The sequence below is a fragment of the Saccopteryx leptura genome, chromosome 4 (assembly GCF_036850995.1).
Source record: "Saccopteryx leptura isolate mSacLep1 chromosome 4, mSacLep1_pri_phased_curated, whole genome shotgun sequence".
NCBI classification, from domain to species: Eukaryota; Metazoa; Chordata; class Mammalia; order Chiroptera; family Emballonuridae; genus Saccopteryx; species Saccopteryx leptura.
The window spans coordinates 154,171,451-154,194,439 of NC_089506.1; the positions used below are offsets into that span (position 1 = coordinate 154,171,451).

The window sequence follows — 22,989 nt, forward strand, 5'->3', positions numbered from 1 at the left end:
CGAATTCAATCTCAAATAGCATTTGTGATTAAGACTGGTGTCTGATTCTTGATGTCATTGTCACCAGAGCAGTGTGTACATTTAATGGTCATTTTGTTGTGTAGGCTGCACGTATAGATGTAACACATACCTGTATATCACATTTTGTAATGTATGCTGTGGTGTTGTGAGTAGAATCTGGAGGCACATTTGAATGTGTCAGCTTGTTCACACATGATGTTAACATCTGATCCCAGGTGTATCCTTGTTGCATCACTTATAAGTCTGTCATTCTTTTACATATGAGGGATTGGTGGGATAAACTTTTTGCAGTAAAAGCTGACACTTCATTTTTATGAAGCTCGGTTGACCCAGAAAGAACTCCCTGGGTATATCAGTGTAAAATTAAAGTAGTAAATAAAAATATAATACATAATGTAAGTGCCAGCATCTTTTCCTGTTTTATTTTTTAAATCATTTTATGATAATGTTATTACATTTTATTGCATCTCCAATGTTTGCAGCTTGTCTAACCCTGTGAGTGTCATGGTAGGAAAATACTCTGAAGTTCTAACTCCTTGAATTGTGTCGAGCATCTAGATTTCCTCTACTCGCCGTTTTCATTTTATGAAATGAGAGGCTGGGATTCTATTGTTTAATGAGTTTAAACTTCAAATTAATTTAGAACCATGGAGAAACAGGTTTAATTTTATTTGTAAAAGACAAAAGTAATTTGAAGCACTTGCTATTCCACTTTGGAGTCACTGCTCAGAAATCAGCCTTAGTGTCTTCCAGTGTCTGGTTCCTCCAGTGTTTGCAGGTGCCATTTTCTTTGTACTGGCTTTGTTATGTTTTAGTTAAAGCCCAGGGAGCATTGCCATTTTTCTCAACTGAACTTGTTAAAATAAAATTTCAAACATGTGACTTCTTTTTCTTCTTCCTCCTTTGTTTCTGTTTGACAGTTATGAGTAGCTTTTAAATTCTTTTATGCTTCCATCATTTGGGATGGTGTGTTATCATGATGCGCTGGTGAAGGCAGCAGTCCTGTGTACCCGGCAGGCTCTCCTGCGTTGCTTTCCTGTTCCTTGCGCTATCAGTCAGCATGGCAAATGGTTTTCCACTTCACATCCTCCCACTGACTTCCACGCTGACTCACACATTCCACAAGGTGCCCATTCTCTGCTTGGTCGCTTTGGAAGCAAACAAACAAAAACGCGTTGACGTGGGATCACAGACGTCGGAGGCCTCCTTGCACAGATTCCTTTTTCCATTCTCAGTCACTTCAGAGAGATTTATTCAGAGAGGGGCTTCTGAGAAAGTGGCCTTACAATTTAAAAGTCTTCAACTAGGATTCATTTTAGGCATTGACAGTGGTCCTCTGTAAGAATGTAATGCGTTGTGAAGAACTTGAGCTGGTATCTGGCGGGAGAGTTCTGGATGCGGGCCTCTGTCGTACTTGGCTACTTGTGGTGAGACACAATGAGGCTGGTGCTGTAAAGAAGCACCAGTGGGAAGAAAGGCCTGTGCTGAGAACCCTGCAGGCAGGGCATGCTGTAAATTTTCTCATTTTGATTCTCCTTATTTATAGCCATGAAAATACCTGTAAGCATTCTTTATGTTAAAATATTTGTTCCTTTTAGTGGCATTCATAAGTGCATATTTCATATGATAATTTTTTAAACTTCCATGTGCTTTCACCCCTCCCCATGCACCACAGCTTGTAACCTGGGAATTCTTCCATATCCTAGGAGTGTCGTGGGGAGAAATGAAAGAGAAATAAGAGATCTATTGATTTCTTAATACCATAAGTATACATTTAAGAATGACATTCAGAAGTAACTATAACAGTGGACTGAATAGCGAATATTACTAAATAACTGTTCATTTCTTTAAGCGTGATAAGGTATTATGGTTATATAGAAGAATAGCCTTATTCCTGGGAGTTGCATGTTAAAGTATTTATAAATGAAATATCAATATATCTGTAACTTATTTTCATAGGGTTCCACTAAAAGCATAAAAACTTATGTGTATGTGTGTGTGTTATACACACATAATAGAAACTAAGCAAATGTAAGAGTATAAAAAGCAGTGACTCTAGCATAGGGGTGTTCATTGTATATTATTGTTACTTTCCTGTAGGTTCACAATTTTTTAAATAAAAAGGTGGGGAGGGGGAATAGCTGTAAACAACTATACTTTCCTGCAGTCCTCATTTTCTTACTAAATTAATTTGTTACAGCATCAAACTAGATATTTTAAATATTTCTTTAATATTGGGTTCAGAGACATTTTAACATCTACTCACGAGTAAAGAACTATATTTTTCTCTCATTGCTGTCTGGATTTATGGATTCTGAAGTCAGGAGGTCAGGAAGTTCCCACTTCCTTCTAGCAGTCACACTTCGGGGCAGGAAAAGATCTTGTAGCTGAGTACACACAGAGAAAAGGTTCCCTACTGCACAGAAGTCATTAATTCTTTCTGTGTGATGTCATTAAAAGTCCCTGCTGGCTACAGCAGCCTTATATATAAACTTTGTTATTGAATGGCTCATGCAGCTGTATGTGGGCAGTTGATATTTAGTGAGGAATATCTATGTCCCTCCTTCCTTTTTTTTCCTTAGGTAAATGTTGGAGAAAAGCGATCTAGTTGTGCTACTTTTCTGGTTGTCCTAATTATCATTATTCCATTATAATCCACTTTGTCTCTCTAGATGAGGGTATTTAAATTGCTTCAAAGCCAAATTCAACAACAAACTTGGACTGATGACGGCACCCCATCTACTCGAGAGCTACGGTCAGTCTTGCTAGACTTTGCCTGCACCCATGACCTAGAGAACTGCAGCGCTGAAGCCATGAAGCTGTTTGATGAGTGGATGGCATCCAATGGAACTCAGAGGTGATGTGTGCTTCTTCAAATGAGCTGTCTTCTTCACTTCGCATCATTTACTAAAGCCAGGAGCTTCTCGTCCTGGGTCATAGATGTTAAAAAACGGAGTGTTAATGTATACAAACTCTATGCACTTATGTTCTCAAATAAGATTGTTCTTTTTAGATTGTAGTAAAATACATATAACATAAAATCTACTATCTTAACAGTTTTTAAGTGTACAGTTTAGTATTAAGTATATTCACACTGTGGTACAACAAACCTCCAGAACTTTATTTTGCAAAACTGAAATTTAACCCAAACAATTCCCCACCTCCCCCTCTCCTCAGCCCCTGGAAACCACCATTCTACTTTGTATTTTTCTATTTTTACTGTTCTAAGTACCTCATATATGTGAAATCATACAGTATTTGTCTTTCTGTGACTGGCTTGTTTCACTTAACATAATATCATCAAGGTTTATCCATGTCAAATGTGTCAGAATTTTCTTCCTTTTTAAGGCTGAATAATCAACCCATTGTATGTATACACTACATTTTGCTTATTCATTCATCCATTGATAGACATTTGGGTTGTTTCTGCCTTTCAGCTCTTATGAATAATGCTGCTATGAGCATCAGGGTACAAATATCTCTTTGAAATTCTTCTTTCAGTTATTTCAGATATATACCTAGAAGTAGGAGTTGCTGAATCATATGGTAGTTCTGTTTTTAACTTTTTGAGGGCACTGTGCTTCTTCACTTCTTCTGACCCCTTTTTCCATGTTTCTACCGTGAAACTTAACACACTGTATGTGGTAATGTGTGTTGATTGCTCTGTACTTTGCGATAGCCTCAGAGTTCCTTGAGCAGAGACTCTCTTTCATGCCCTCTGCATCCTCCAGCCAGTTGCCTGCCTGCTATTTTGTGGATGCTCAGCAGATAATTATTATGTTAAATTGATTTGATAATTCCTTACAGTCCCACAATAGGAATGTAGCAGCCACTACATTACTATTTTCCTCCTTATTAGTTGTACAGTAAAGGCTTGTCTACTGTACTATCTGCTCTGACCCCCAAAACATCACCACCACTAGTCATTTCTTTACTTTTGTATTCAGGACTTTTTCTTGTTCTCATGTTTGACCACTTCTCTTACAGCCTACCCACTGATGTCATGACTGCTGTGTTCAAAGTTGGAGCAAGAACTGAGAAAGGCTGGTCGTTCCTCTTAAGCAAGTACATCTCTATAGGCTCTGAAGCAGAGAAGAATAAAATACTTGAAGCTCTTGCCAGCTCAGAGGATGTACGGAAACTTTACTGGTATGAAATCACCCAAGGGATATGTATATAAAAACCAAAAACATAAAAGCATTGCGCTCCAAGAGCAGGGCTCGTTTTCCCTGGGAGTGCCCTTCCATCCGTCACTCACCGGCTGGCCCTGACGGGGTCAGCATGGAGCCCGCACGTGCTGGTTCTTATCAGGAACGGGGCAGATAAGCAAAGGTTTTTTGCCCAGAAGATACTGGGAGGAGCCAAGAATCCCACCCCCTCCTGCTTCCTGCTTACGCACTTCTCGATCCCCGTGGCATGCTGTCTCTAACTCCACAGACAGTGCTCCGTTCCTGTGGTCAAGGCATTGCTCTGTCCAGGCTGTCAATTTGAACGTGCAGTCACTTCAGAAACAAGTACCATGTAAAAGCTTACAGGGTATACCTTCATGTGGATTTGTCAGACATTTTCTTTTCGATAGTCAGCTGATGAAGACCTGGGAAGGGAGTTTCATATGGGGAAGGAAGGGCAGTGAGCAGGCCCGTGACGGGAACAGTCAGGGCGGGGCCAAGGCAAACACAGAGGTGCTGGGATAGTCAGCACGGGAAGGACCCCGGGGGGCGCTCGGGCGGCATTGCTTCTCTTGTATCATTTTGCTCAGATAAATCCTAGTAGTGTCCCAGGGATGTCCTCAGCGCTACTGCCAAGGATACACCGTAGATAATTATTTTCTTTAAAGTACTAGTCAACCTCTGACCCAAGGAAATTAAGTTTTCATTTAAAATTAGTAGTAATTTTGTTTTAAACTGGTAACGCACTAATAAACTCCCATCGTGAAGTATTTAAATGGTACCTAAGAAATGGAACAGGCCTGACCTGTGGCGGCGCAGTGGATAAAGCGTCGACCTGGAACACTGAGGTCGCCGGTTAGAAACCCTGGGCTTGCCCGGTCAAGACACATGTGGGAGTTGATGCTTCCTGCTTCTCCCCACCTCCTCTCTCTCTCTCTAAAATAAATAAGTAAAAATCTTTTTAAAAAGATGGAATAAAATGTGAAAGTATTTCTCATCTGATCCTTTACTTCCATTCTTATTCTGTCTGCTAACAGTGTCAGTCCTGGTCAGTATACAGTGGTGGGCAAAAGTAGGTTTGCAGTTATGAGTACATGAAATACAGTTACAAAGCTACTGTAATAATCATAACTTGCATGTCTTTTCCATACCAACAACTGTAAACCTCCTTTTGCCCATATATATCAACATTGGTTTATAGTATACCCAGTGTTTTGTGATGGCCCTTTCAGTGATCAGTCTTTGAGATTTTCCCTGTCAGTTCATAAAGTTTACTTCATTTTTGTTGTTGTTGTTGTTGTTTTTTAAGATGCGAGGAGGGGAGATAGTGAGACAGACCCCCACATGTGCCCTGAACAGGATCCACCCAGCAACCCCTGTCTGGGGCCGATGCTTGAATCAGCCAAGCTATCCTCAGTGCCTGGGGCCATGCTCAAACTAATCAAGTCACTATCTGTGGGAGGGGAAGGAGAGAGAAGGCTGAAAGGGTGGGAAAAGCAGGTGGTCACTTCTCCTGTGTGCCCTAACCAGGAATTGAACCAGGATATTCATACATCGGCTGACACTCTATCCACTGAGCTGCTGGCCAGAGCCATTTTATTTATTTTTATGGTTGCATCATATTCCACAATATGGCTGTATCCTAATTTATTGAACCCATCACATCTTGATGAGCTCTTGTGTTTTCCTTTCTATTAAAAATATTGCTGCATTCTCTTGGAGATGTGTGTTTTCTCACTCCACACGTTTTATAGCACAGTAGATGAGAGCTGCTTATGTTCAAATGCCAGGCTTTAGTATTTCCCAGTAGTGTAGCTGGGGCAATTATATAACCTCAGTTTCTTAAACTATAAAATAGAGATAAGTAATAATTACATATTGCAAATGTTGTCATGTCAATAATTTGGAACATTATCTAGTATATATGAAGTATCAATAAATAATAACTATTAATATCAAGAATATTCTGAAATGTATCATCATTTTCACATCACTTAAACAGCCCATTTTTAAGAGTATTACTACTATACCTCCCTACTCAAATCAAATAAGATTTTTAACAACAACAAAAAAATCAGTCTCCAGAATTGTAAATCCTATTAGAATATATTCCTCAAGTGTCCTTACTACATCAAGAACTATTTATTATTATGTCATACTATATTAAACTTCTTATCTCATTGGTGAGTTCTTTCTTCATTTAAAAAAAATAACAAGTTTTCAATTTATCAATCTTAGACTAATCTGAAATTTACATTCTTTGAATTGCTAGAGTTTTAATTAGGAGACCAGTACTAATGAAAATTCAGTCATCACTTCATCATGAATAATTATTTTGGAAGCTAAATCTGCTTTGCTTTTCAGGTTAATGAAAACTGGCCTAAGTGGAGATACCATTCGGACGCAGAAGCTGTCTTTTATCATTAGAACAGTGGGCCGACGATTTCCTGGACACTTACTGGCATGGGATTTTGTCAAAGAGAACTGGAATAAGCTGGTACAGAAGTAAGTTTCTCAGAGAATTACTAGCTTTTAGTATTTTCAGTCTCTGCATTTGAAAAATGTTCTTAGTGTGGTATTGGTTCACAGGAGTTATGATTTGCTGTGAGGGGGAAAATGCTTCTGTGACATTTAACTGCAACACCCAGAACACTTCATATTTGTAAATATAATTCCGTGAAGTGAACCACATAACAGTTTTGTTCCATTTGAGTAATAATCAAGCCTAACCATGCTTGAGTCCAGAATACTTAGTTTAACGTGGCCACAGGCCATTTCAGAGTAGCTGTTTGTTATGTGTGCAGAATGTCTCTTCATTGCCAAGGGGTCAGTTAAGAACTCACACCCAGGTAGATACTACATGTAGGTTTTTTCTTTTTTTTTTTTTTTAATTTATTTTAATTTTTATTTTTTTACAGAGACAGAGAGAGAGTCAGAGTGAGGGATAGACAGGGATAGACAGACAGGAACGGAGAGATGAGAAGCATCAATCATTAGTTTTTCGTTGCGCATTGCGACACCTTAGTTGTTCATTGATTGCTTTCTCATATGTGCCTTGACCATGGGCCTTCAGCAGAGCGAGTAACCCCTTGCTTGAACAAGCGACCTTGGGTCCAAGCTGGTGAATTTTTGTTCAAACCAGATGAGCCCACGCTCAAGCTGGCGACCTCCGGGTCTCAAACCTGGGTCTTCTGCATCCTAGTCCGACACTCTATCCACTGCGCCACCGCCTGGTCAGGCAGGTTTTTTCTTTTAAAGCAATAATTACCTTTCTGGATATTGGATGTGATATTTGAAAAAATCAAATGGATTAATAATTTATCTGGGTGCCCCTGTCTTTTTCTGCCACCTTTCCTTCCCATTGGCAGGAAGTGTGTGGGGGACCTGTGATCTTCGGAGCTGTAGAGCCCAGCAGTAGGACTCTGCTCCGCCGATGGCACGGGGCTTACAGTAACGCACGTCCCTTACCCTCAGAACTGAGCTGCCAACAGCGGCCTCATTGTTTTGCTTCTTCTGCTCTTGTATTTGTTTCTTCAGGTTCCATCTGGGTTCCTATACCATACAAAGTATTGTTGCTGGATCGACTCACCTGTTTTCAACAAAGGCACATTTGCTGGAGGTTGGTAGTATACACATTTAGTACGGGAGATGGTATAGCCAGCCCTTTCCTCTCAGAGTGCTCAGTCTAAGTCAGATGGTGGCTTTCCATGCCAATTTCTGTCCCTCCTCTGCCTTCATCATTGCTGATGATTCTACATTGAGATGACCTCTGAGGGGCAGATATATAGCAATGAGAAAGAATTCTGATGAGGAAAGTTTCCCTGATACAAATAATTTTTTAATTAAGGCCAGTAAATGCCAAGTTTTTTTTTAAGTGGTAATAAAATTTTTTGAAGAATGCCACTCCAAAGGTAAAATTGGTCACCAAACCTAACTTTGGACTCTACCTCGTTTGCTGTTAGTTGGCCATTTCATTTTTCTATTTTAAATTTTAAAAATTCATCTTTGTGGGAATAAAGGGAATGCATTTTAAAATTACTTCGGATTTCAACATACTTGATTAGTAACTTGGTATAAATACCTCGGATATTAAGGTATTTCTTGTCAAGACATCAGCACAGCCATCACTAAGTGAAAGTTTATTTGAAAAGGATATTCAGAATTACCTGAGATCTACTGTTCTTTTCTACTTTTGAAATATTTCTGTGTGCGACGTACAGGTCCAGGCCTTCTTTGAAAAGCAGTCCGAGGCAACCTTGCGGCTTCGCTGCGTCCAGGAAGCTTTGGAAGTCATTCAGTTGAATATCCAGTGGATGGAGAAGAACCTTCAAAGTCTGGCGTGGTGGCTGTAGCTGCAAAACTGCACCTCATCTTGACACCCATTCAGAGAGCTTGTTCACTTGGGCTCTGCTTATTAACTTTTGCAAAAGCCATGGTGAAGCCAAGGATCGCTGCTCAGTTGTTTGCACTTGTAGGAGTTTTAGTTAGCTCAGGGCGTGCTCGTATTTCTCATCGGTCTTTCCTGAAATGTCTGTCTTTGGGCAGTACGTAGTTGTTTATTACAAAATTGTATGCACCCAGATGCCAACCATCCGCAAAAACAGTGAGTAAGTTTTCTACTTTGAAGATACACCGATGGGAAATAAAATCTGGTTTGGAATTCTGTTCTGTATCTCAGTAGCTGCAACGTACTGACCCAGTGAAACAGAGAGAGATTGACCACGGAGCCGCCATCTTCGCAGGCTGCTGGTTTGTGAGCTGTGTGTTGCTTCTTGTTGATACACGTCATTGGAATGTGGTAACAGCTTCAGAAGGTATGACAGTGAAGTCGGTGAAGCATGCCACTGCAGGGAACTAATCTCAGGTGTGCAGATCTACTTTGATTTGGGGTTTTGATGAATCCTTTATTTCCTGAAAAAAATTTAAATAAGATCTATAACTATTATATATATTTTTTCTGCAGAATAGCCAGGTGCTACAGAATTTTTTAATTTTTGTTATATTGAAAAGCTACATAACAAGGCCAAAAGATTAAATTTTCCCAATGTTTAACACTTTCATTTTTTAGGAAAATGTTTTAAACAAAGTTAGCTTTAATTATAATTATTGTATTCATAAATTTCAGTATTGCCCATCTCCAGATCTGTACACCTTTAGCATCCCTGCCACAGGAACACCCAACATTGTAAAGAAGTACTTCCACAGTCGCAGCAAGCGTCTTGTGAGTGCTGCTGTCTGTCATCATGACTCGATCACTGTTACTAAGAATATAGATTTTTTAGATGCCTTTGGCATGATAGGTTATAGATACTTTCTCTCTGAATCATATCCATGGGTGGGTGGATTTTTATTTTATATGATAGAGTAGCACATTAGAATCATGTTAAAGTAGAGCCTTTGAGAAATTGAGCATTTTTATTTGAAGTTCACCATAGTACCTTAAAGGAATAAAGAGAATGTGAGGTCGGGGTAATCTGATTCAGGTTTAATATGGTGGGCTTTGAATTGTTTCTACTATCAAATGCAGTACTTTTCTTTAGTTGAAAAATCATAGTTTTGTTTTATCATGGCCAAACTAACAGATTAAAAGGAATGTCCGAGGAAAGAAAGAAAGGAAAGAAAAATGAGAGAAGAAATCCAAAACTATGTGACATTTTTACTCCTAAAGGAGAAATACTGTACTTGAATTTTTTGTGCTGTGCAGACTTATACCTATATTGTTGTGTTTCCTTGATTCTTAGGAGAAAGGCTTTCTTCCTAATAATTCTTATACTTTTTATTGTGTTTGAAAACATCTATGTATAAAAAAGGGTAATTACCCATTTGAAAGCACTTAAAAACACTCCACGGAATCAGACAATGGAAAAGGTCACCTTTTTTTATTCAGTAAGTGTAAAGTGAAAATATGTGCGATTGTGTATAAAATTATATTTTATTTTATGAAAATATTTTTATATAACAAAAATCTAAAAGGCTGGCAAGCTAAAAGACAGCCTTCTTTACTCCTGGTGTGTAGTCTTTTTCTAAACAGTTCTCTCTCTGTTTCAGAGTAGAAAATATTAATCCTGAGAATCACAGAACCATCTGAATATGTCTATTTGAAACTGGAGTAAATGTAGGTCTTTATTCTTCTTGCGCTTCAGTAAGTGAATGATAATTCAGTTGATAATGAAAGTTAGTGAGTTTTTATATTTTTAGAGTGGGGAAAAATAATAAGCTTTTGAGGGTTTTTTTTGTTGCTGGTTTTGTACCATGTTATATTACTAAATTCTACTTTGATACAGAGTTTAAATTTTACTATTTCCAAAAGTCAGTTAAGACACTTCAGTTTTACCTGCCCGTCTTTACATTGCTCCTGTAACATGTCAGCTCTGCACGTGGCAAATCTTGTCTTAAATTATATCATTTTTTTTTCCTGTGAGTGTGTGTGTGATGTGGGGGTTATTATTATAAGTGAAACTTCATCAAAACTTTGACTAAAAAAGAGGTCATTCATAACCCATTGCTGTCTCTGCACTCAGAAGCTGTTCATTCCCACAAGATGAGGCCCATACTCTTGGTGGTTTTGTTTGTGGGCCTCATCTCTGATTATTTGCAGTGTTAGTAGGTCTCACTTCACATTTTCCCACCAGATGTTCATCATTTTTAATGTTATGGTAACCATCCACATGAGATTTCTAAAAACGAACCTAAGTCATGAGTATAAGGTACAACATGTAGTTAAGGAACTTTTGAAGTTTTCTCTTCAGAACTTTCTCTTAGCCCCTGTATTTTGGAGGACTGAAATCGATGGAAGCACAGCAGCTGGTCAGTTTGCTGTTTTATATAAGCACACAGTCCACAATACAATTAAGCACTTCTTTGACAAGTATTCTATTTGTTGCAGAGAGACAGTGTACTTGAATGTAAAATAAAAGACACATCACATCAGGTTCTTAGGAAAAGTAGAATAGGAAACCTGGAATTATAGAAGAAAAACTTATGCTTTGGAGATCTAAAAGGCTATGAAACTAGAAATCTAAGGAGTCTAGTTTGTTCTGTTAATAGCAAGTGATTGGGTATATTATATAAATTGCAAGAAGCATCAGCCTCCACCACAAGCTGCACCTTCTGTCTTACTGTTTTATATAAATCTCGTCAAGTGAAATCGAGCTCTTTTTTTGCTTGTGAACTTGTTTTGTTGTTTGTGAACTTTCTTACTATCACAGGTTCCACTTAGCTCTCGTGTTGTTTGCCATTCGTGTTTTCATTTGACTGTGCTTGGGCCACTGGGTATGTGGAAGAGCCTGGGTATGTAGAGGCTGTCGAGCTGCATCAGTCTTACTGGGTACAGAGCAGACTCCTTTCTGAATCTGGGAAAGTAAGAAATGACAGTGACGTGCTGAGTTTGTTGTATTACTGATGATAGCCTGTGACTAAATTGGGTTTTAAGAGTCTTCTCAGACAAAAGCACCTGGAATGATACCTACTGTCAGCTTGCTGAAGGTTCACATTATCTCTGTGCATTTCCTGGGGCTGCAAGGGAAGGTGTATGCATTTCAGGAGAATTATTGGCACCTCAGAGAGCAGTTCCTGGGCTGAGTTTGCAAAACAAGACCTGAATTTCCTAGGTATAATGTAGCTCTTTTCTCCTTCTTGCCTTTGTTTCTATTGGTATTAACTCTCTTTTTAAAGAGCTTCCTTCACCCCCATTTGTATTTTTTTAAATAACATATATAACTTTGCTGGGTTTTTTGCATTCTTTTCTTTTGTTTCATTCTTTGCATTGGCAAGTAAGTATCAAATGAAAAGTGAAGGTCCAAAAGTATGATAAGTCTCCTCTTCTCCCTTCCCCTCATGGTCGGCATGGGCAGTAGCTAATAGGCGATTGATTTCTTTCAGTGGCTTTTTTGGGGGGAATATACTTTTAAAATGTACAGATGTTTTTTTGATGTGTTTTTGTAGGCTTTTATTTTGTATATTTTGTTCTGATGAAAAGTGAAATACTATCCATGAAAATCTCTTCTGCCTTCCCGTTTGTCTGTGTAGGCAACATTTACGGAGCGGTTTCTTTAATTCCTTTTTTGGAAGGGGGTGGTGATAGTGGGCAAACAAAGTATGTTCTTTTTAAAATGTGTGCTAATGTTTCTGCTGCTGTCTTCTGGGTGTTGTTGCATTTTGTACTCATTCGTCCTTCCCATGGCTGTGGAGGTGTCTAGTGAACCATGGAGTCCCAGGAGTCGAACAGATGTCCTGTTTTCCCCTCCTTATTGCCTGAATAGACAGTAACTAATAGAGGAGTAGTTGCTGCTGTTTTGATCTAGTCGTAGGGGGAGATCTGTATCATTCTTCCAAGTGTATATGAATGTTATGCTACTTACTTCTGTTTCATTTTATATGTGGTCTTTTGCATGGATACATATGCACCTAATGAAAATTGAGGTCCAGAGAATGACAGATTTCCTCTTTTCCTGTTTGCCTCTTGGCAATTGCTAGTGGAATAGTTTTTTGTTTTGTGGTGTAGGTGAGAATGGGGTATGTACAATACTTACTGCATATAAATAAATTTGCTACTACTTTGTATTACTAATTCATTTTGTACTATGTCTTTCTCATAGGTCGTTTAAGTACCTAATGAGATGTGGAGGTCCGGATGTATGACAGTCTCCTCTGGTCCCCTTCCCTATTGCCTATGTGGCATTGGCTAGTAGTGTAGTTGTTGTGGGGTTAGTGGGTCAGGGAAAGGCAGGCAGGGATGTGTATTGATTGTATATACTTGTTTTTGCTACTATGTTGTATTATTTCAGTGGGTGCCCAGACTGGAAGGTACCTACTGAACCATGGAGTTCCGGATGTATAACAATCTCCTTCTCCCCTTCCCATGTTGCCTGTGTGGGCAATGGCTTTTAGAGTTCTTAGTCTCAGTGTTCTTTGTGGATATTGGAGTAAACACTTTTTACTTGCGTATTGTAGTGTTTCACTGGGCACCCAGTCCTTCACTTGTCCACATAGGTTCCTAGAGGGCCCTGGAGCTCTGGGCTGGGTAGCAGCCTCCTCTCCTCCTTTTCCCTTTCTTTTCTCTGTAGGTAATCATTTTAAAGTATTTGGGGTTTTTTAAGTTTTGCAGGGTGGGAGGGGATAAAGGGAAGAATGTATTTTTTAAAAAACTGTATATATAGTATCTGTTTCTGCGTTGTGTTATTCATTCTGTACCCTCCTTGACTTGGACGTGTAAGTACCTAACGAGACGTGGAGGTCCAGTTGTATGAAAATCTCCCCTTTCCCCTTCCCTTGTTGCCTCTGGGGGCAATAGTTCTAGAGTAGTTTAGATTATTTTTTTACTCTACCACTCCCTCCGCTGGGAGCATGGTAATATGTACTTTTAAAAATGTATATACATGTTTTTGCTTTTTTCTGTTATTTCATTTTGTACCTAGACCTTTCCATGGACACTTTGGTACATGATGAAAATTAAGGTTTATTCTATGAAAAAAATCCCCTCTTCTCCCCTTCCCTTGTTGCCTGTTTAGGCAATGACTAGTGACAGTTGTTTAGAGCTTTTTTTTTTTTTTTTTGCGGTGCTTGGGGGGGGGGAGGGCTTGGCAGGGTTAAAAGATTTTTGGTTTTGCATTTTTTAAAATGTATATAAATGTTTGCTGCTTTTTTAGTTCTTTCACTCCAAACCATGTTTTCTGTTTGGACTTGTTATTAGATATCAAATGCAACGCAGAGGCCCAGATCCAGAGGTATGGTAGATATTTCTCCCTTACCCTGTAGTCTGTGTTCATGGACAGTAGTATGAGAATATTGTAGGGCTTGGTATTTGTTTGTTTGAGTTTTTTAATAGTCAGTTGGCCTATTAGGCAAGATACGTCATTTTTTAATTGTATATTAAATGTTTTGCTGCTTTTTCTTGTTTACTTCATTTTGAATCTAGTTCTTTGCATAGTACTTAATGAAAGTTGAGATTGATTCTATGAAATATCTCCCCTACTTCCCTTCCCTCATTGCCTGGTGGGCAATGGTAGAAGACTAGATGTTTGGTTGCTTTGTCTGGATGGGTATGGGTGGGGGAGGTCTGGGTGTGTGTATGTGCATGTTTGGGTGCGAGTGTATGTATATATTTTAATGTATATAAACGTTTGCTACATTTGTGTATTATTTCATTTAGTGCTGAGTCCTGTGCTGGGACTGTAGATACATAATGCAATGTAGAGGTCCAGACCTATGATAAATCCCTTCTGTTCCCCTGCCCTCGCTGCCTGCATAAGCAATAGTTTTATAATTTGGGTTTACTTTTTAGAGGGAGGGATTATTTGGGTAAGTAAGGTTAGGGAAAAAGGACAAGCTATAAGCTTTAAAAAAAAGCCTATATATATATATATTTACCTGGTGTATAAATGTGTACATGTTATTGTGTATATAATATGTATACGTGTTATTGATTTATACCTAGTCATTTGCATGGATATATAGCTACCAAGTAAAAATGGAGGATCAGTGTATGACAGATTCCCCTTCTCCCCTGCCCCATATTGCCTGCGTAGGCAATAGTGACTAGAATCGTGTGTTGTTTACAGACTTGTTTTGGAGGGATTTATATTTTCAGCAGGGGAATATTGTAATATATATATTTGTTTTCATTTCTTTGTTATTTCATTTGTATTTAGTCCTTTGCATGGCTCTGTACGGACCCAATGAAAATTAGGTTTTATAAATTGACAGATCACTTCTTTTCCCACATTTTCCTCTTTTAGCAGTAGCTAGTTTAGTTCTTGTCTTGTGGTTAGTTTGATACCTTTTAAGATATAAATATAACATACACACTCACATACACACGTATATTTTGCTTTTATTTTTATTACTTTTATTTACTACTTAGTCCCTTGCAGAGCTCTGAATGTATCTAAAAAATAGTCTCACCTAACCCTTGCCATCTGACTTAAGGTGTAGCATTGTGGTGGTGACACCCATAGCACTGGGAATAGAGCCAGGAGGATGGGAGAAGACATTTGGATATGGCTGAGCTGTGAAGGCTAATCAGATCCAGCTTTTCCTAGGTTGATTCAAACTGAGTGAAATGGTGGAAAGGGACCTGTGCTTTGGGAATTTCAGAAAGGCAAGAGGACAATACTAAGTAAAAGTATGTTTACAGTTTATTGCTGATTAAACTGTCAGTGACTAGTAAGCCCATAAAAGTACATTCAGGGTAGTCCTTTTGAGGCCTGGAATTCTGACTCATCTATAAAAGTCTGATGCAGTTCCATCAGTAGCATAGTCTTGTGTACCCAGTAAAAATTATTTTGATTTTGGGAAAGAACCTTTGAGTTATTGCCATAGTTCTAGTAAATGACAAAATGTGTGGAAGAACTAATACAAAAAGCATTTGGGGACAAGCCCTTCCTGTCTTTCAGTATCCACATATGGTAGGACAAGTTAGTCCTTACCTACCCAGAGCTCTTCTGTGTGGCTACATCTTCCTTGGTTCTCCATTAGCTGGACCATTCCTGTTCTTTTCCCCTTTTCTCTTCCGTGCCTGCACCATTAGATGTTATCTTCAGTGCAGTCAAAATGTAAGCCACGCTGCCTCATTAGCTGTTTGTGTTTGCGTGCATTTCATACACCCAGGCCCGTATGTTCACATTCAGCATTTTCAAATCATACATCACATTTACTATCCACCACATAGTAAATGTTATGACTCCACATTTGTCTAAATCAAAGAAAATGCATGTGAAAATCCATCCCTCTGTCCCTCCCTTCCTTCCTTTCTTATTTTCTTTCTTTCTCCCTTGATTCCTTTCTTTGAGCTTCTGAGAATCATTGGCTAATTCTACAATTTATAATGACTAGAATGCTAAAGATTCGCCATACTATTATTTTTTTAAGAAATATCGAGTGATAGGACTCCTAGAAAAGTTGCAGAGATGGTATTTGCCATATCAAACTCTCAGGTTCTGGTGTTGAAAAATTAGCCTATACTTTGCTGTTACTTATACCTGCTGCTGTAGAAAAAAATAAGTTGACTCATGACACATTTAACTTTGATCATAAATAAAAGAGAAGGGGACACCTTTTTAGAGTTAGTCATGGTAGTAAATGATATTTCTGAACAGTTTTTAATTTAAAATACTTCAAAGAAAGTAAAAGTCATGGCTCAACTGAATGAAATGCTCCAGAAGTTGAACTGTATATACCATCAGTACAATAATACACTCATTGTGCGTGCATGTGTATAAAAAGAGAATTACATTATAATTGGAGCATTTTCATTAATCAACAAAACTCACATTGAGACAAAACTTCAGCTTACAGCTGTCTTGACTCAAGCTAAGTGTTCCATGTTGCTGTGAAGAATACTCTCTTTCAAACACTTTGAAAAGTAATTACTTGGAAACTTGTAAAAGTATTACATTTTTGTATTTAAATACCTATAGAGATCTCCAAATCCTTGAATCTGAGCTTGTGGGTGGAATTCTAAATTTATATCATAATCTGTCTTTTGTGGAAGATTTTGAAAATAGTATTTGTATATATATAGAACATTATATATGCAAATTGTGTTGTGTCACTTGTAAAGGGAAAGGGCTTCTTTTTCTTTATACTTTTCATAACTTGTTTTGCATATGACCAGCACTGACTGAAAGGCATGTGTAACTGCAAACACTTTTTTTTGTAACTGGTTGCTTTTTTTGTGTGAAATAAAAATAAAAGTATTTAAATATAAATATGTGGACTATTTGAATGAATGAAAAAACTACATACAGCAATGGCAAAAGTAGGTGTACCATTGTGAGTATATGAAACAAGTTATTCTTGTATTTATTAATTATAGTAGTTTATATTATTATTGTTGTTATTTTGTATCCTTACTATGATTTATCTTTTAGGTAATGAATGATGGCTGATAGTTTAATCTACTTCTCAGATTATAAACTCTACCAGGACAATGACCATATTTCATTGTGTTTCATAACTTATGTTTTACATCACCAGTACCCCAGTATCCTCACTGCATATTAATTCAAGTTTTCTCAAATTCACACTATTGACATTTGGGCTGTGATGGGCATTTTATGATGCCCATCCCTGGCATCTAATGGAAATAGTAATTAGATACCAGTAACAACTCCCAACCCCCAGTTTGACAACCAAAAATGTCTCCATTCATCACCAAATGTCCCCTGGGGTAGCGGGTAGGGATTAAAACTTTCAGTGGATGCATGGATAGGGGTCTCAGTAACAGATGAACTCCATCTAGGGCAATTATTTACTTTTTAAACTGAAGTGATTCTTATAAACACTCAGTTCACCTGAGTAGCCAATCAATACAGTTAATAATTCAGTACCTAGGACAATCTGCTAGTGAAACCAAGGAACACTGTCTTACTTTGAATGTGAAAGGACATTGGCTATGCCTTGATTCACATATAATTAAAGTGTGAGTGTGAATACACAGGTTTTTTTCACAAGGACTGCCAGTTACATTCTTAGAAAGCTATTTTCATGAACAGTGTCAAGGCAAAATTAAAATTTTTTTAGGTTTCCAGTTGTGACTAGAACCACTATTCTTTTATAATAATTCTTAGGGTTTTATGTGAACAGCTTAGAGAAAATACAGTATCTCTTAATCCCCTTACCCAAAACCCTATTTCTGGGGACACAAACACCTTTGAAGCCAGACCCTTTTAAAACCTTGTATGATGACCATTAATAGTAGAATAGAGAGATGCTCTTAGGAATCATAAAGACTTTGATAAAGAAAAATGGTGGCAAGATATCCCCTGGGTCTCTCCCCTTGAAGTTTCAACAAATTGAACAGCTATAACACAACAAAGGATTTCCTGCTCAGCTCAAAACACGCCTCAGAGATCCATACATTGAAACATCTAAAGGTGGGCAAATGAGAACATAAGGGGGAGGCTAGAAGGGAGAAACCCTAAGATGAACCAGGGATGCAGCCTTGTAGCTGGGATCTCACAGCTGGGCTTAGCCCAGAGAGGAGAGGAATCCAGATGTGGCCAATGCTCCCTTCAGCCAGGTGGAGCAAAGAGACTCGATAGGTATTCTTGCAACAGTGAGCAGTAGTTGCTGCAGCTGAGCCCAGAGACCTGGGAAGGACAGAGTACATGTGTGGCCACAGCTGTTAGGTGGTGGGCATTTGAGGCAGCAAAACAAAGCCACAGAGCCTTGCCACCCCTTTTGGGCAGTTGACATTCTAGGCAAAGAAACAAAGCCATGGAGTCCTGCCACCCCATAGCCTCCCAGCACTTGCCTCCCTTCACCATTGGTGTCAGGGTGCAAAGTGCATTATCTGCAAATGGAAGAACCAGAACTACAGAATCACTTTTTTTCCTAAGCAAAGGGTGCACTCTTAGACTGGTCCTGGGGTCGGGGCAAACGGGGAACACCATGGAGGTTCAAGGTTACCATTACTGGAGGGCAAAACAACTAAGAAGCTGTTCTTCCAACCCCCTCACCCCCCTCCACACATGATAGCTTCCTGCTGCCAGAGGCAGCACTGAGATTTCAGAGTTAAGAAACACTTGTGATTCAGTGCCACCTACTGGAACATGAGAGAAAGACCTCTTTATATTACTCTGCTGGAGCAGTGCCATTCATATGTAGATGCCTAGACAGAGAAGGAATCCATCAAATACCATGAACAATCAAGGTAGTGAAGCAATTGAGATACAAAATGAAAAATATCCATAAAACAAACTTAAAGACATGTAAATATGTGATATACAGGGTGGAGAAAAGTAGATTTACAGTTTGTCATATGGATAATAATAAGATAATTAAGAAATAATAATCAAGAATAAACTCTTTGTTTTGCATACTCACAACTATAAACCTATTTTTGTTCCACCCTGTAAATGACAGTGAATTTAAGTTTGCAAAATCAGCTCTGAAAATACTCAGTGAGATACAAGAAAGTACAGATGGGCAATTTAATGTGCTCAGAAAAAAATCAATGAACAAAATGAATACTTTGTCAAAGAGATTTAAACTTTAAAAAAGAACCAAACAGAAATTTGGGAGATAAAGAATACATACAAAGATTAAGAATGAACTAGCAAGCATAGGAAATAGAGGTAATGATTAAAGATATTGAAGATACATATCTAGAAATGACACAGAAGGAAGAGAGATACTTGAGCATAAAAAGAAATGAAAGAATTCTACAAGAATTATCTGACTCCACCAGAAAGAACAATGTAAGAATAATAGACATACCAGAAGAGGAGGGGGAGAAGGTCACAGAGAGCCTTTTCAAACAAATAGTTGATGAGAACTTCCCAAACCTAGGGAAGGAGCTAGATCCTCAAATCCAAGAAGCAAAGAGAATCCCTAGTTACCTCAATCCAAAGAAGCCTTCTCCAAGGCACATTAAAATTTAAAAATTAATGACAATTCTCAAAGCATCTAGGGAAACCAAGAAAATAACCTATAAAGAAAGCCCATTAGGTTATCATTAGACTTCTCAACAGAAAATCTACAAGCCAGAAGAGAGTGGAGCCAAATATTCAAAATACTGAAAGAGAAAAATTACCAGCCAAGAATAATATATCCACCAAAATTATCCTCTAAATATTAAGGAGAAATAAAGACTTCCAGACAAAGAAGCTGAGGGAATTATCACCAGAAAATCTCCATTGCAAGAAATACTCAAGGGGTTACTTGACATGAAACAAAGAACAAACATCACAAAAGTATGAGTAGTATCAACAACAAACTTACAGCATAAATGGATAATTTGTGACAACAAAAAAGGGGAGGGAGTAAAGGTATGATTTTACAAAGGTGGATGGAGATCGGGTGCATTCAAAAGAAAAGGACTGCTGTACATATGAAACTTTCTTTTTCATAAACCTAGTGGTAACCACACACAAAAACAACCCCACAAACTGAAACATGACTTAATAAAAAATAAAAAAACAGAGGGAAAAGTATGGAATACCATCAAACAAAAACAACGGACAGAAACACAAAGGAAAAGAACCGAGAGACACAGAGCTACCAGAAAACAGGAGATAAAAGGGCTGTAGGAAATCCTTATACTTCAATAACTACTCTAAATGTAAATAAATAAAATTCACCAATAAAGACACACAGAGTAGCAGAATGGGTCAAAAGACAAAACCCAACCATAAAGTGCCTTCAGAAGACACACCTAAGCTGCAAGACAAAGTTAGACTCAAAGTGAAAGGGGGGGAAAGGATTCTCCAAGCAAATAGCATCCACATAAAAGCAGATATAGCCATACTTATATCTATCTGACCAAACAGGCTTTAAGATAACAAAGTTAACAAGAGACAAAAATGGACATTTTAGGGGGAAGGGGGAACACTACATCAAGAAGACATAACACTTTCATATGTATAGACATATCTATATATCTATTTCTATAAATATATATATACATCTATCTATATAATCTCCAATCAGGAAGCACTGAAATATATAAAGCAATTGCGAACAGAACTAAAGGGAGAAATGGACAAAAACACAGTTATAGTTGGGGAATCTTAATACTCCATTATGAGCTCTAGATAGATCATCTAAATGAGAAATCAATAAAGAAAGATAGGCCTTAAATAACACATTAGACCAAATGAACATAATTGAAATTTACAGTTTACAGAGCCTTTTCATCCCAGAACCTCAGATTTATACTCTTCTCCAATGTACATGGAACATTCTCAAGGATAGACCATATGTTGGGTCACAAAACTAGCCATAACAAATTCAAGAAGATTGAAATTATACCAAGCATATTCTGTGACCACAATGCTTTCAAATTAGAATTCAACTGCAAAAATTGAAGTAGAGAAGCCCACAAATATGTGGAGATTAAACAGCATACTACTAAAAAATGACTGGGTCAAAGAAGAAATATAAGGTAAGATCAAAAGATATATAGAAACACATGAGAGTGGCAATATGACAAACCAAAACTTTTGGGATGCAGTGAAAGCAGTAATAAGAGGGAAGTTTATATCTTTACAGGCATATCTCAGGAAACAAGAGAAATTCCAAGTAAATGACCTAGTATTACATCTTAAAGAATTAGAAAAATAAAAAAAGCAACCCAAAGTCAGCAGAAGAAAGGAAATGAAAATTAGAGTAGAAGTGAATAAAATATAGAAAAAAACTGCAAAAAATAATAAAACAAATAGTAGGTTCTTTGAAAAGATTTATGCAATTCATAAACTGGCTAGACTAAGGAATAAAGTGAAAGTCTCATATAAATAAAATAAAAACTAAAAAGAAGTTACCATAAACATAACAGATGTACAAAGGGTCATACTAGAATACTATGAAAGATTTATGTGAGCAATTCAAAAACCTAGAAAAAAATGGATAAGTTTCTAGAAATACATACCTTTCCTAGACTGGATCATCAAGAATTGGAAAATCGCCCTGGCCGGTTGGCTCAGTGGTAGAGCGTCGGCCAGGTGTGCAGAAGTCCCGGGTTCGATTCCCGGCCAGGGCACACAGGAGAAGCGCCCATCTGCTTCTCCACCCCTCCCCCTCTCCTTCCTCTCTTTCTCTCTCTTCCCCTCCCGCAGCTGAGGCTCCATTGGAGCAAAGATGGCCTGGGCGCTGGGGATGGCTCCTTGGCCTCTGCCCCAGGCGCTAGAGTGGCTCTGGTCGCAACAGAGCGAAGCCCCAGAGGGGCAGAACATTGCCCCCTGGTGGGCAGAGCTTCGCCCCTGGTGGGTGTGCCGGGTGGATCCCGGTTGGGTGCATGCGGGAGTCTGTCTGACTGTCTCTCCCTGTTTCCAGCTTCAGAAAAATACAAAAAAAAAAAAAAAAAGAATTGGAAAATCTAAAGTCTAGGACCAGATGGCTTCACTAGTGAGTCCTACCAAACATTCAAAGATTTGACACCTATCCTCAAACTCTTCCAAAACATTGAAGAACTGGCAATACTTCCTAACACATTTTATGAGGCCAACCCAAATAGCAAAACCTGGCAATGATAGCACAAATAAAGAAAACTCCAGACCAAAATCTCTTATGAATACAAGTGCAAAAGTTCTAAACAAAATACAACAACAAAAAAACCCCAATACATTAAAAAAAATAGTATATCTTGATCAAGTGGGGTTTATTCCAGGGACACAAGGATTGTTCAACATTTGCAAATCAATCAATGTAATATATCACACTAACATAATAAAGGATAAAATAATCTTATCAATAGAAGCAGAAAAAGCATGTGATAAGATAAAACATTCATTTATAATTAAACACTTATTAAAATAGAAATAGAAAGTACCTCAACATAATACAGGTCATATGTGACAAACTCTCAGTCAATATCATACTAAATAGTGAAAAACTGAAAGCTTTTCCTCTAAAACCAGGAACAAGACAAGGATGCCCACTCTCACCACTCTTATTCAACATAGTTCTAGAAGTCCTAGTCAGAGCAATCAGATAAGAAAAAGAAATAAAAGATGTCCAAATTGGAAAGGAAGAGCAAAAGTGTCACTTTTTGTTGGTGACATGATTCTGTATATGGAAAAACCTAGACTCCAGTAAAAAAGCTCTAGAGAAAATAAACAAATACAGTAAACTTGCAGGATACAAAATCAATGTACCAAAATTCACTGCTTTCCTGTATACTAACAATGAAACCTCAAAAAATAAGTGAAAAGCCTGACCTGTGGTGGCGCAGTGGATAAAGCATCGACCTGGAAGGCTGAGGTCACCAGTTCAAAACCCTGGGCTTGCCTGGTCAAGGCACATATGGGAGTGGATGCTTCCTGCTCCTCCCCCCCCCCCCTTCTCTCACTCTCTTTCTCTC

General features: G+C 38.2%; 1 protein-coding gene across 3 annotated transcripts in view; it reads left to right on the forward strand.

Moving 5' to 3' along the window:
* The window catches only part of LNPEP (leucyl and cystinyl aminopeptidase), a 93,766-nt gene extending 76,964 nt beyond the window's left edge, over window positions 1-16,802 (forward strand). For all 3 annotated transcript variants that reach the window (XM_066381892.1, XM_066381893.1, XM_066381894.1), the window contains exons 14-18: window positions 2,694-2,878; window positions 4,009-4,170; window positions 6,555-6,695; window positions 7,728-7,809; window positions 8,411-16,802. In XM_066381892.1, the coding sequence (XP_066237989.1) occupies window positions 2,694-2,878; window positions 4,009-4,170; window positions 6,555-6,695; window positions 7,728-7,809; window positions 8,411-8,542 (702 nt within the window). In that variant the 3' untranslated portion in view covers window positions 8,543-16,802. The remainder of the gene's footprint in view (window positions 1-2,693; window positions 2,879-4,008; window positions 4,171-6,554; window positions 6,696-7,727; window positions 7,810-8,410) is intronic.
* The last annotated feature ends 6,187 nt before the right edge of the window (window positions 16,803-22,989 follow it).